Source organism: Oncorhynchus mykiss, chromosome 26 (assembly GCF_057628025.1).
Source record: "Oncorhynchus mykiss isolate SJ-2025 chromosome 26, ASM5762802v1, whole genome shotgun sequence".
NCBI classification, from domain to species: Eukaryota; Metazoa; Chordata; class Actinopteri; order Salmoniformes; family Salmonidae; genus Oncorhynchus; species Oncorhynchus mykiss.
Window position 1 is genome coordinate 50811572 of NC_143047.1, and position 14690 is coordinate 50826261.

Here is a 14690-nt window from a genome sequence, read left to right on the forward strand (position 1 = left end):
GGCAGCCAGCCAGGCAGCTACTCAGCCAGGGAAACAGGCAGACAGTCAGAGAACCAGGCAGCCAGCAAGGCAGCTACTCAGCCAGGGAAACAGGCAGACAGTCAGAGAACCAGGCAGCCAGCCAGGCAGCTACTCAGCCAGGGAAACAGGCAGCCAGTCAGAGAAACAGACAGGCAGAGAGACGGTAGCCGAGTCACACACAGGCAGGAGTGGTGAGCAGGCAGGCAGCCGAGTCACTAGCAACGCAAACCAATGACAGGCCCCCGGAGGGAGAGCAAGGTGGGGAGGAGGAGGAGTCAGCAAGCGCTTCTGCCTGGGAAAGACGGAACAGTCACTCTTCCTCTATGTGTCACTCTCTCTTTCTGTTGTTCTCTTAATGCTGTTCTCTCTCTCGCTGTTGCTCTCTCTCTTTCTGATGTCCTCAATTGTCTTTCTTTAGTGCTCTCTCTCTCTCTCTCTCTCACTCTTTAATGCTCTCCTCTTTCCCTCCCCTTTCTCTCTCTCTCCGCTTTCCCTGCCCTTTCTCTCTGAAGGAAAGCGGAGAGAGAGAGCGAGAGAGAGAGAAAGGGGAGGGAAAGCGGAGAGAGAGAGAGGGAGAGAGAGAGAAAGGGGAAGGAAAGCAGAGAGAGAGAGAGAGAGAGAAAGGGGAGGGAAAGCGGAGAGTTCCCCTTTCTCTCTCTCTCTCTCTCTCTCCGCTTTCCCTCCCCTCCCCTCTCTCTCTCTCTCTCTCTCTCTCTCTCTCTCTCCGCTTTCCCTCCCCTTTCTCTCTCTCTGTATCTCTCTCTCTCCTTAGTTCATACTATTTTAATATTGAACCATCTAAATTCAGCTTTTTTAACAGTAGCATGACAGAATTGATCCAACATTCCCCAAGCCTCCTACGGTACAGAGCAGAGCAGGAGGACGATGACTTGGCAACAAAGAAAGTTTGAGTGATTTGATTTGGCCGATTCTGACATCATTCAATCATATTGTGAATGTCGATTTGGCTTGATCAATTTCTCCCTGAGATGTAGTTGCCCTGTCTGTCTGTGATTGTTTGTCCGTCTATCAAGTCGGTCGAGCTGTCTGCCTGTCCATCGGTCTGGCTGTCTGGCTGTCTGCCCAGTTGTCTGTCTGTCTTTCTATCTATAGGGAGAGACCTTTAGTCTAGAATGCTCTCTGCTGACATATGTAGGAGTTTATATTTAAATAACTGTTTATTTTGGATGTTCTTTATTACATTTGTGATGGATGACTTTTCTAGTAGTTAATTTAAATAACTGTTTATTTTGGATGTTCTTTATTACATTTGTGATGGATGACTTTTCTAGTAGTGGATGTAGTCTGTGTAGTGTCGTGACTACCATTAATGTGGATGTAGTCTGTATCGTGACTACCATTAATGTGGATGTAGTCTGTATCGTGACTACCATTAATGTGGATGTAGTCTGTGTCGTGACTACCATTAATGTGGATGTAGTCTGTGTCGTGTCGTGACTACCATTAATGTGGATGTAGTCTGTGTCGTGACTACCATTAATGTGGATGTAGTCTGTGTCGTGACTACCATTAATGTGGATGTAGTCTGTGTAGTGACTACCATTAATGTGGATGTAGTCTGTGTCGTGACTACCATTAATGTGGATGTAGTCTGTGTCGTGACTACCATTAATGTGGATGTAGTCTGTGTCGTGACTACCATTAATGTGGATGTAGTCTGTGTCGTGACTACCATTAATGTGGATGTAGTCTGTGTAGTGACTACCATTAATGTGGATGTAGTCTGTGTCGTGACTACCATTAATGTGGATGTAGTCTGTGTCGTGACTACCATTAATGTGGATGTAGTCTGTGTCGTGACTACCATTAATGTGGATGTAGTCTGTGTCGTGTCGTGACTACCATTAATGTGGATGTAGTCTGTGTCGTGACTACCATTAATGTGGATGTAGTCTGTGTCGTGACTACCATTAATGTGGATGTAGTCTGTGTAGTGACTACCATTAATGTGGATGTAGTCTGTGTCGTGACTACCATTAATGTGGATGTAGTCTGTGTCGTGACTACCATTAATGTGGATGTAGTCTGTGTCGTGACTACCATTAATGTGGATGTAGTCTGTGTCGTGACTACCATTAATGTGGATGTAGTCTGTGTCGTGACTACCATTAATGTGGATGTAGTCTGTGTCGTGACGTGACTACCATTAATGTGGATGTAGTCTGTGTCGTGACTACCATTAATGTGGATGTAGTCTGTGTCGTGACTACCATTAATGTGGATGTAGTCTGTATCGTGACTACCATCAATGTGGATGTAGTCTGTGTCGTGACTACCATTAATGTGGATGTAGTCTGTATCGTGACTACCATTAATGTGGATGTAGTCTGTGTCGTGACTACCATTAATGTGGATGTAGTCTGTGTCGTGACTACCATTAATGTGGATGTAGTCTGTGTCGTGACTACCATTAATGTGGATGTAGTCTGTATCGTGAATACCATTAATGTGGATGTAGTCTGTATCGTGACGTGACTACCATTAATGTGGATGTAGTCTGTGTCGTGACTACCATTAATGTGGATGTAGTCTGTGTCGTGACTACCATTAATGTGGATGTAGTCTGTGTCGTGACTACCATTAATGTGGATGTAGTCTGTGTAGTGACTACCATTAATGTGGATGTAGTCTGTGTAGTGATGTGACTACCATTAATGTGGATGTAGTCTGTGTCGTGTCGTGACTACCATTAATGTGGATGTAGTCTGTGTCGTGACTACCATTAATGTGGATGTAGTCTGTGTCGTGACTACCATTAATGTGGATGTAGTCTGTGTCGTGACTACCATTAATGTGGATGTAGTCTGTGTCGTGACGTGACTACCATTAATGTGAATGTAGTCTGTGTCGTGACTACCATTAATGTGGATGTAGTCTGTGTCGTGACTACCATTAATGTGGATGTAGTCTGTGTCGTGACGTGACTACCATTAATGTGGATGTAGTCTGTGTCGTGATGTGACTACCATTAATGTGGATGTAGTCTGTGTCGTGACTACCATTAATGTGGATGTAGTCTGTGTCGTGAATACCATTAATGTGGATGTAGTCTGTATCGTGACTACCATTAATGTGGATGTAGTCTGTATTGTGATGTGACTACCATTAATGTGGATGTAGTCTGTATCGTGACTACCATTAATGTGGATGTAGTCTGTGTAGTGACTACCATTAATGTGGATGTAGTCTGTATCGTGACTACCATTAATGTGGATGTAGTCTGTATCGTGACTACCATTAATGTGGATGTAGTCTGTGTCGTGACTACCATTAATGTGGATGTAGTCTGTATTGTGATGTGACTACCATTAATGTGGATGTAGTCTGTATCGTGACTACCATTAATGTGGATGTAGTCTGTGTAGTGACTACCATTAATGTGGATGTAGTCTGTGTCGTGACTACCATTAATGTGGATGTAGTCTGTGTCGTGACTACCATTAATGTGGATGTAGTCTGTGTCGTGACTACCATTAATGTGGATGTAGTCTGTGTCGTGTCGTGACTACCATTAATGTGGATGTAGTCTGTGTCGTGACTACCATTAATGTGGATGTAGTCTGTATCGTGAATACCATTAATGTGGATGTAGTCTGTGTAGTGACTACCATTAATGTGGATGTAGTCTGTGTCGTGACTACCATTAATGTGGATGTAGTCTGTATCGTGACTACCATTAATGTGGATGTAGTCTGTGTCGTGACGTGACTGCCATTAATGTGGATGTAGTCTGTGTCGTGACGTGACTACCATTAATGTGGATGTAGTCTGTGTCGTGACGTGACTACCATTAATGTGGATGTATTCTGTGTCGTGACTACCATTAATGCGATGACGGCTATTCATCCAATTATTACGCGATTAAATTAATCATATAACAAATAATTAAGTATTAATTTGGGGCACCATGGAAAAAGTTTTTTTTAACAAGTTACAGTTACCTGAATTAACTCAAAAATATGAGAATATATTGATATACTGTCATCCATCATTCATTTGCTCCTATTTCAGTCTCATTCTGATACGTCGTAATATCCTATATATCTGCACAAACCCTAGTCTCCATGACGAATCAGCGATAAATAATTCAGCCAATTTGTGTATTTACTAAATAACTAAATAATCACACACACAGGATAGATTATACACTGATTACTAACACGGTGCAATGAAAAGTCCCTAGTGGACTAACCTGATACGACATCTTGTTACACAATGAAAAGTCCCTAGTGGGCTAACCCGATATGACGGCTTGTTACACAATGAAAAGTCCCTAGTGGACTAACCCGATATGACGACTTGTTACACAATGAAAGGTCCCTAGTGGACTAACCCGATATGAGGTCTTGTTACACAATGAAAAGTCCCCTAGTGGACTAACCCGATATGACGGCTTGTTACACAATGAAAAGTCCCTAGTGTACTAGCCCGATATGACGGCTTGATACACAATGAAAAGTCCCTAGTGGACTAACCCGATATGACGGCTTGATACACAATGAAAAGTCCCTAGTGGACTAACCCGATATGATGGCTTGTTACACAATGAAAAGTCCCTAGTGGACTAACCCGATATGACAGCTTGTTACACAATGAAAAGTCCCTTAGAGGACTAACCCGATATGAGGTCTTGTTACACAATGAAAAGTCCCTAGTGGACTAACCCGATATGACGGCTTGTTACACAATGAAAAGTCCCTGGTGGACTAACCCGATATGACGGCTTGTTACACAATGAAAGGTCCCTAGTGGACTAACCCGATATGACGGCTTGTTACACAATGAAAAGTCCCTAGTGGACTAACCTGATATGACGGCTTGTTACACAATGAAAGGTCCCTAGTGGACTAACCCGATATGATGGCTTGTTACACAATGAAAGGTCCCTAGTGGACTAACCCGATATGACGGCTTGTTATATAATGAAAAGTCCCTAGTGGACTAACCCGATATGACGGCTTGTTACACAATGAAAGGTCCCTAGTGGACTAACCCGATATGATGGCTTGTTACACAATGAAAAGTCCCTAGTGGACTAACCCGATATGACAGCTTGTTACACAATGAAAAGTCCCTTAGAGGACTAACCCGATATGAGGTCTTGTTACACAATGAAAAGTCCCTAGTGGACTAACCCGATATGACGGCTTGTTACACAATGAAAAGTCCCTGGTGGACTAACCCAATATGACGGCTTGTTACACAATGAAAAGTCCCTAGTGGACTAACCCGATATGACGGCTTGTTACACAATGAAAAGTCCCTAGTGGACTAACCCGATATGACGGCTTGTTACACAATGAAAAGTCCCTAGTGGACTAACCCGATATGACGGCTTGTTACACAATGAAAGGTCCCTAGTGGACTAACCCGATATGACGGCTTGTTATATAATGAAAAGTCCCTAGTGGACTAACCCAATATGACGGCTTGTTACACAATGAAAAGTCCCTAGTGGACTAACCCGATATGACGGCTTGTTACACAATGAAAAGTCCCTAGTGGACTAACCCGATATGACGGCTTGTTACACAATGAAAAGTCCCTAGTGGACTAACCCGATATGACGGCTTGTTACACAATGAAAGGTCCCTAGTGGACTAACCCGATATGACGGCTTGTTATATAATGAAAAGTCCCTAGTGGACTAACCCGATATGACGGCTTGTTACACAATGAAAAGTCCCTAGTGGACTAACCCGATATGACGGCTTGTTACACAATGAAAAGTCCCTAGTGGACTAACCCGATATGATGGCTTGTTACACAATGAAAAGTCCCTAGTGGACTAACCCGATATGACGGCTTGTTACACAATGAAAGGTCCCTAGTGGACTAACCCGATATGACGGCTTGTTACATAATGAAAACGGGTGGGAAAAGAAAGAGCGACAAAGAAATTCGTACTTACAGTTGAATAATATGCTCATCGTAAATATGGATAGTTATCACCCTAACAACCGCTCATTTGGATTTAGAAATGCAATGTACATATTTACGCTTGTATGCCTTTGTCGTCTCTCTCTGTCGAAATCGCCCGATCCGTCTGTGACGAATAGTTAGACATAAAGTCTCTGGTTGGCCACCATGTCCTTTGTTCTGGAAGTGTCTGTTTAGAATGGTTAAAAATGTCAGACCACACAGTGGTGGAAGGGAAATGCTCTTCCCCTCTCGTCCCCGTTAGACTGAATCCTTCAAAGGTACACACGTGGTGGTCCTCGGTCGAGTTTACTAGACTAGAGTGCTTAAACAATCTGGGGGGAAAAGGGGCGTTCCCTCCTTTTTGCATAATGTCTGTGCTCACGTGGGCGTGGTTACTGACTGGGTAAAACTTTACATGAAAAATAATTATAATTTAGAAGGCTAAAATCACATTTCATCTTCTCACAAATAGTTTCATATTTAATCATATAAGTTCCACAACATTTAGATCTGATAACTAGGACGTATACATTGTTAGAATTACCATTATTTGGTTACACCGTTCTTAATGATATCACAAAACAACAACTTATTTGACATGATTATTGTTTTGAGCCCCACCAACCATTTCCCACATTTCTGTCTGTCTGACTGTCTCTCTGTCTCTCTCTCTCCATGATAACATCTCAGTAGTGTTGTCATGTGTTCCTGTCTCTAACCTGATAGTTCATCTCTGATGGTCTACCGTCATGTCAGAGTGTTCCTGTCTCTTACCTGATAGTTCATCTCTGATGGTTCTACCATCATGTCAGAGTGTTCCTGTCTCTAACCTGATAGTTCATCTCTGATGGTCTACCGTCATGTCAGAGTGTTCCTGTCTCTAACCTGATAGTTCATCTCTGATGGTCTACCCTCATGTCAGAGTGTTCCTGTCTCTAACCTGATAGTTCATCTCTGATGGTTCTACCATCATGTCAGAGTGTTCCTGTCTCTAACCTGATAGTTCATATCTGATGGTCTACCGTCATGTCAGTGTTCCTGTCTCTAACCTGATAGTTCATCTCTGATGGTCTACCGTCATGTCAGAGTGTTCCTGTCTCTAACCTGATAGTTCATCTCTGCAAGCATTCCCCTGTTCTGTACCAACCCCAACCAGACAGTGGTGCTGTATCAACCCCAACCAGCCAGTGGTGCTGTACCAACCCCAACCAGCCAGTGGTGCTGTATCAACCCCAACCAGACAGTGGTGCGGTATCAACCCCAACCAGCCAGTGGTGCTGTACCAACCCCAACCAGACAGTGCTGCGGTATCAACCCCAACCAGACAGTGGTGCTGTACCAACACAGACATTCCCCTGTTCTATATCAACCCCAACCAGACAGTGGTGCTGTACCAACACAGACATTCCCCTGTTCTATACCAACCCCAACCAGCCAGTGGTGCTGTACCCAACACAAAGACATTGCCCTGTTCTATACCAACCCCAACCAGACAGTGGTGCTGTACCCAACACAAAGACATTGCCCTGTTCTATACCAACCCCAACCAGACAGTGGTGCTGTACCAACCCCAACCAGACAGTGGTGCTGTATCAACCCCAACCAGCCAGTGGTGCTGTACCAACCCCAACCAGCCAGTGGTGCTGTACCAACCCCAACCAGACAGTGGTGCTGTACCAACCCCAACCAGACAGTGGTGCTGTACCAACCCCAACCAGACAGTGGTGCTGTACCAACCCCAACCAGACAGTGGTGCTGTACCAACCCCAACCAGACAGTGCTGTACCAACCCCAACCAGACAGTGGTGCTGTATCAACCCCAACCAGACAGTGGTGCTGTACCCAACACAAAGACATTCCCCTGTTCTGTGTGGATCTATCTGAACTCTGCCTATGTCTGGACTGTTTACCAGGAAGCACACACACACACACACACACACTGTAACGGTTTTGACTCAAGGTTATTATTTATAGGGGTGCCAGGTAGGTTGTGCCTACCAGAGAAAACATTGGTTTCTCCTTTTGGTTTGGGAGGGAATGAGTCCCATCTGGTTCGTCAAGTCTACACCACACACACACACACTGAACAGACATCCCTGAACACTGCCTAGTTCTGTACCGTTCACAGGGAAGCACACAGCAGCTCACTGATTCCCATGGCAACTGGAAAGGGTTCCTTCTAACATGCAGATGATGAATATCAAATACAGTGATTGGTCCGTTCAGCCCCAGTAGTACATCACATTAAGCTCTTCCTAGGTAGACAGTGATTGGTCAGGATGGATTCATTCAGCCCCAGTAGTACATCACATTAAGCCCTTCCTAGGTAGACAGTGATTGGTCAGGATGGATTCATTCAGCCCCAGTAATGCATCACATTAAGCCCTTCCTAGGTAGACAGTGATTGGTCAGGATGGATTCATTCAGCCCCAGTAGTACATCACATTAAGCCCTTCCTAGGTAGACAGTGATTGGTCAGGATGGATTCATTCAATAGGCCTCCCCTGTCCCCTCCTCTCTCCCCTGTCCCCTCTCCCATCCCCTGTCCCTCTTTCCTCTCCCCTGTCCCCTCCTCTCTCCCCTATCCCCTCTCCCATCCCCTGTCCCTCTTTCCTCTCCCCTGTCCCCCTCTCCAATCCCCTGTCCCTCTTTCCACTCCCCTGTCCCCCTCTCCCATCCCTCGTCCCCCTCTCTCCCCTGTCCCCTCCTCTCTCCCCAGTCCCCCTCTCCCATCCCCTGTCCCTCTTTCCACTCCCCTGTCCCCCTCTCCCATCCCTCGTCCCCCTCTCCCATCCCCTGTCCCCTCCTCTCTCCCCTGTCCCCTCCTCTCTCCCCCTAAGCTGATGAAGATGACGATACAGGCTCTTTCTCAGTGACGTTCTGCGTTGCCGCGGGTGATTAGGAACGATGAGTCACTCTTAATTGTGTGACAGAGACCAGGTCATTTCACAGGACCACAGGTAGTTAACTACTGACGACAGCACTAGTCTGTGTGTGTGTGTGTGTGTGTGTGTGTGTGTGTGGCTACAGAGACCAGGTCATGTCACAGGACCACAGGTAGTTAACTACTGACGACAGCACGAGTGTGTGACTGTGTGTGTGAGGCTACAGAGACCAGGTCACATCACCAGACCACAGGATAGAACACGGGTAATTAGCTAATGTGATGGACGTCATGCTGCTGTCTTAACAATAGGCCTTCCTATTCCTCTCTCTCAGCCAGACTGGATCAATAGGCCTTCCTATTCCTCTCTCACAGCCAGACTGGATCAATACGCCTTCCTATTCCTCCCTCCTCTCCCTTCTTCTCTCCTCTCCCTTCTCTCCCTCTTTCTACTCTCCCTTCTCCTCTCCTCTCCCTTCTTCTCTCCTCCCTCCTCCTCTCCCTCTTTCTCCTCTCCCTCTTTCTCATCTCTCTTTCTCCTCTCCCTTCTCCTCTCCCTCTTTCTCCTCTCCCTCTTTCTCCTCTCCCTTCTCTTCTCCCTCTTTCTCCTCTCCTCTCCCTTCTTCTCTCCATATCTCTCCTCTCCCTTCTTCTCTCTCTCCTCTCCCTTCTTCTCTCCCTCTCTCTCCTCTCTCTTTTTCTCCCCCTCTCTCTCCTCTCTCTTTTTCTCCCCCTATCTCTCCTCTCCCTCTTCCCTTCTCTCCATTTCTCTCCTCTCCTTTCCTCTCTCTTCTCCCTGTCTCTCCCTGTGGTGCTGAGACATAAGGTCTTGTTCCTGGGCCCACTGTGGTGCTGAGACATAAGGCCTGGTTACTGGGCCCACTGTGGTGCTGAGACATAAGGCCTGGTTACTGGGTCCACTATGGTGCTGAGACATAAGGCCTGGTTACTGGGTCCACTATGGTGCTGAGACATAAGGCCTGGTTACTGGGTCCACTATGGTGCTGAGACATAAGGCCTGGTTACTGGGTCCACTAATATAATATACTTTAGGGTGTATTGACTCACTCATCAGTATTGCCACTGAGATTCTGTGATATTTTGCCCTTAGTGTCTGAATCTCCTTAGTGTCTGAATCTCCTTAGTGTCTGAATCACCTTAGTGTCTGAATCGTCTTAGTGTCTGAATCGTCTTAGTGCCTGAATCGTCTTAGTGCCTGAATCGTCTTAGTGCCTGAATCACCTTAGTGCCTGAATCGCCTTAGTGTCTGAATCTCCTTAGTGTCTGAATCTCCTTAGTGTCTGAATCTCCTTAGTGTCTGAATCGCCTTAGTGTCTGAATCGTCTTAGTGCCTGAATCGTCTTAGTGCCTGAATCGTCTTAGTGCTTGAATCGTCTTAGTGCCTGAATCGTCTTAGTGCCTGAATCGTCTTAGTGTCTGAATCGTCTTAGTGCCTGAATCGTCTTAGTGCCTGAATCGTCTTAGTGCCTGAATCGCCTTAGTGTCTGAATCGTCTTAGTGTCTGAATCGTCTTAGTGTCTGAATCGTCTTAGTGCCTGAATCGCCTTAGTGTCTGAATCGCCTTAGTGTCTGAATCGTCTTAGTGCCTGAATCGCCTTAGTGTCTGAATCGCCTTAGTGTCTGAATCGTCTTAGTGCCTGAATCGCCTTAGTGTCTGAATCTCCTTAGTGTCTGAATCTCCTTAGTGTCTGAATCTCCTTAGTGCCTGAATCGTCTTAGTGCCTGAATCGTCTTAGTGCCTGAATCGCCTTAGTGCCTGAATCGTCTTAGTGCCTGAATCGTCTTAGTGTCTGAATTGTCTTAGTGCCTGAATCGTCTTAGTGTCTGAATCGTCTTAGTGCCTGAATCGTCTTAGTGCCTGAATCGTCTTAGTGCCTGAATCGTCTTAGTGCCTGAATCGTCTTAGTGCCTGAATCGTCTTAGTGCCTGAATCGTCTTAGTGCCTGAATCGTCTTAGTGCCTGAATCGTCTTAGTGAATCGAAGGTTTGAATATGCTGGTTTTGTCTGTTTTCTGTGATAATGATTTTTGACCAATGGGAACATTATTTTGTGTGATCACATTGGTGTGACTGTTCACATCTGTCTCTCAACTGTCAATAACATGATAGATAAAACGTCCATTCTCACACTCTCTCTCTTCCTCTTCTTCTCTCTCTCTTCCTCTCTCTTCTCTCGCTCTCAATTCAATTAACTCTCTCTCTTCCTCTTCCTCTCTCTTCTCTCGCTCTCAATTCAATTAATTCTCTCTCTCTCCTCCAGAGAGGTGGAAGGTGAGTTGGAGGTGGTGTGGGAGGCAGCGACCAGAGAGAACCAAAGAATTAGGGAGACCCTCCAGGACTCCAGCCCATCTCTCCCCTCCCTCAGCCCAGCCAGAGTGCACCATGGCAGGGGTCTGAGCGATGGACCCTCCCCCAGCTGGCTCTCCCACCCCCAGGATGAGGTGTTCTACCCCCGTCCGCACCCTGACAGCTCTGGCCCTCCTCCCTGCATCTCCTCCCCCCAGAGCGGCGGCCGGCCCGGCCTCCACCACAGCCCTATGTTCGAGTCTGACTCGGACCAGCACCAGAACCCCTCCTCAGATGAGAGCGAGAAGAACGGCATGGACTTCTATTCTTAGTGTCCTTTTTTGTATTGGTCTTACAGAAGACAAGTAGCCTGGTCCCAGATCTGTTTTAATAGCCTGTTTTAGTAGCCTGGTCCCTGATCTGTTTTAGTAGCCTGGTCCCTGATCTGTTTTAGTAGCCTGGTCCCAGATCTGTTTTAGTAGCCTGGTCCCAGATCTGTTTTAGTAGCCTGGTCCCTGATCTGTTTAGTAGCCTGGTCCCAGATCTGTTTTAGTAGCCTGTTTTAGTAGCCTGGTCCCAGATCTGTTTTAGTAGCCTGGTCCCGATCTGTTTTAGTAGCCTGGTCCCAGATCTGTTTTAGTAGCCTGGTCCCAGATCTGTTTTAGTGGCCTGGTCCCTGATCTGTTTTAGTAGCCTGGTCCCAGATCTCTTTTAGTAGCCTGGTCCCAGATCTCTTTTAGTAGCCTGGTCCCAGATCTGTTTTAGTAGCCTGTTTTAGTAGCCTGGTCCCAGATCTGTTTTAGTAGCCTGGTCCCAGATCTGTTTTAGTAGCCTGTTTTAGTAGCCTGGTCCCAGATCTGTTTCTGCTCTTGCAAACTCCATTGTTCATTGTTAAGCCAAACATGACATGACAATTCCATAAAGTTGGCAGAGTTGGCAGGAGAGTAGAACCACCCTGACACCAGGCTAGAAGACCAGGTCTGTATTGGTCAGACTATAACCACCCTGACACCAGGCTAGAAGACCAGGTCTGTATTGGTCAGACTAGAACCACCCTGACACCAGGTCTGTTTTAGTCAGACTAGAACCACCCTGACACCAGGCTAGAACACCAGGTCTGTATTGGTCAGACTAGAACCACCCTGACACCAGGTCTGTTTTAGTCAGACTAGAACCACCCTGACACCAGGCTAGAAGACCAGGTCTGTATTGGTCAGACTAGAACCACCCTGACACCAGGTCTGTTTTAGTCAGACTAGAACCACCCTGACACCAGGCTAGAAGACCAGGTCTGTTTTGGTCAGACTATAACCACCCTGACACCAGGCTAGAATACCAGGTCTGTTTTAGTCAGACTAGAACCACCCTGACACCAGGTCTGTATTGGTCAGACTAGAACCACCCTGACACCAGGCTAGAAGACCAGGTCTGTTTTAGTCAGACTAGAACCACCCTGACACCAGGCTAGAAGACCAGGTCTGTTTTGGTCAGACTAGAACCACCCTGACACCAGGTCTGTATTGGTCAGACTAGAACCACCCTGACACCAGGTCTGTTTTAGTCAGACTAGAACCACCCTTACACCAGGTCTGTTTTAGTCAGACTAGAACCACCCTGACACCAGGCTAGAAGACCAGGTCTGTATTGGTCAGACTAGAACCACCCTGACACCAGGCTAGAAGACCAGGTCTGTTTTAGTCAGACTAGAACCACCCTGACACCAGGTCTGTTTTAGTCAGACTAGAACCACCCTTACACCAGGCTAGAAGACCAGGTCTGTTTTCGTCAGACTAGAACCACCCTTATACCAGGTCTGTTTTAGTCAGACTAGAACCACCCTGACACCAGGCTAGAAGACCAGGTCTGTATTGGTCAGACTAGAACCACCCTGACACCAGGCTAGAAGACCAGGTCTGTTTTAGTCAGACTAGAACCACCCTGACACCAGGTCTGTTTTAGTCAGACTAGAACCACCCTGACACCAGGCTAGAAGACCAGGTCTGTTTTAGTCAGACTAGAACCACCCTTACACCAGGTCTGTTTTAGTCAGACTAGAACCACCCTGACACCAGGCTAGAAGACCAGGTCTGTTTTAGTCAGACTAGAACCACCCTGACACCAGGCTAGAAGACCAGGTCTGTTTTGGTCAGACTAGAGCCACCCTGACACCAGGCTAGAAGACCAGGTCTGTTTTGGTCAGACTAGAACCACTCTTACACCAGGTCTGTTTTAGTCAGACTAGAACCACCCTGACACCAGGCTAGAAGACCAGGTCTGTTTTGGTCAGACTAGAACCACCCTGACACCAGGCTAGAAGACCAGGTCTGTTTTAGTCAGACTAGAACCACCCTGACACCAGGCTAGAAGACCAGGTCTGTTTTAGTCAGACTAGAACCACCCTGACACCAGGCTAGAAGACCAGGTCTGTTTTGGTCAGACTAGAACCACCCTGACACCAGGCTAGAAGACCAGGTCTGTATTGGTCAGACTAGAACCACCCTGACACCAGGTCTGTTTTAGTCAGACTAGAACCACCCTTATACCAGGCTAGAAGACCAGGTCTGTTTTATTCAGACTAGAACCACCCTTACACCAGGTCTGTTTTAGTCAGACTAGAACCACCCTGACACCAGGCTAGAAGACCAGGTCTGTATTGGTCAGACTAGAACCACCCTTACACCAGGCTAGAAGACCAGGTCTGTTTTAGTCAGACTAGAACCACCCTGACACCAGGTCTGTTTTAGTCAGACTAGAACCACCCTGACACCAGGCTAGAAGACCAGGTCTGTTTTAGTCAGACTAGAACCACCCTTACACCAGGTCTGTTTTAGTCAGACTAGAACCACCCTGACACCAGGCTAGAAGACCAGGTCTGTTTTAGTCAGACTAGAACCACCCTGACACCAGGCTAGAAGACCAGGTCTGTTTTGGTCAGACTAGAACCACCCTGACACCAGGCTAGAAGACCAGGTCTGTTTTAGTCAGACTAGAACCACCCTGACACCAGGCTAGAAGACCAGGTCTGTTTTGGTCAGACTAGAACCACCCTGACACCAGGCTAGAAGACCAGGTCTGTTTTAGTCTAGACTAGAACCACCCTGACACCAGGCTAGAAGACCAGGTCTGTTTTAGTCAGACTAGAACCACCCTGACACCAGGCTAGAAGACCAGGTCTGTTTTAGTCAGACTAGAACCACCCTGACACCAGGCTAGAAGACCAGGTCTGTTTTGGTCAGACTAGAACCACCCTGACACCAGGCTTGAAGACCAGGTCTGTTTTAGTCAGACTAGAACCACCCTTACACCAGGTCTGTTTTAGTCAGACTAGAACCACCCTTACACCAGGTCTGTTTTAGTCAGACTAGAACCACCCTGACACCAGGCTAGAAGACCAGGTCTGTTTTAGTCAGACTAGAACCACCCTGACACCAGGCTAGAAGACCAGGTCTGTATTGGTCAGACTAGAACCACCCTGACACCAGGTCTGTTTTAGTCAGACTAGAACCACCCTGACACCAGGCTAGAAGACCAGGTC

The 14690-nt window shown here is 46.7% G+C and overlaps 1 protein-coding gene across 1 annotated transcript in view; it reads left to right on the forward strand.

The window, feature by feature from the left end:
• Positions 1-13851, forward strand: part of cep89 (centrosomal protein 89) — a 327319-nt gene extending 313468 nt beyond the window's left edge. Inside the window, exon 20 of the mRNA XM_090221660.1 lies at positions 11130-13851. Coding sequence (XP_090077786.1) covers positions 11130-11487 — 358 coding nt within the window. The 3' untranslated portion in view covers positions 11488-13851. The remainder of the gene's footprint in view (positions 1-11129) is intronic.
• Positions 13852-14690: the final 839 nt, after the last annotated feature.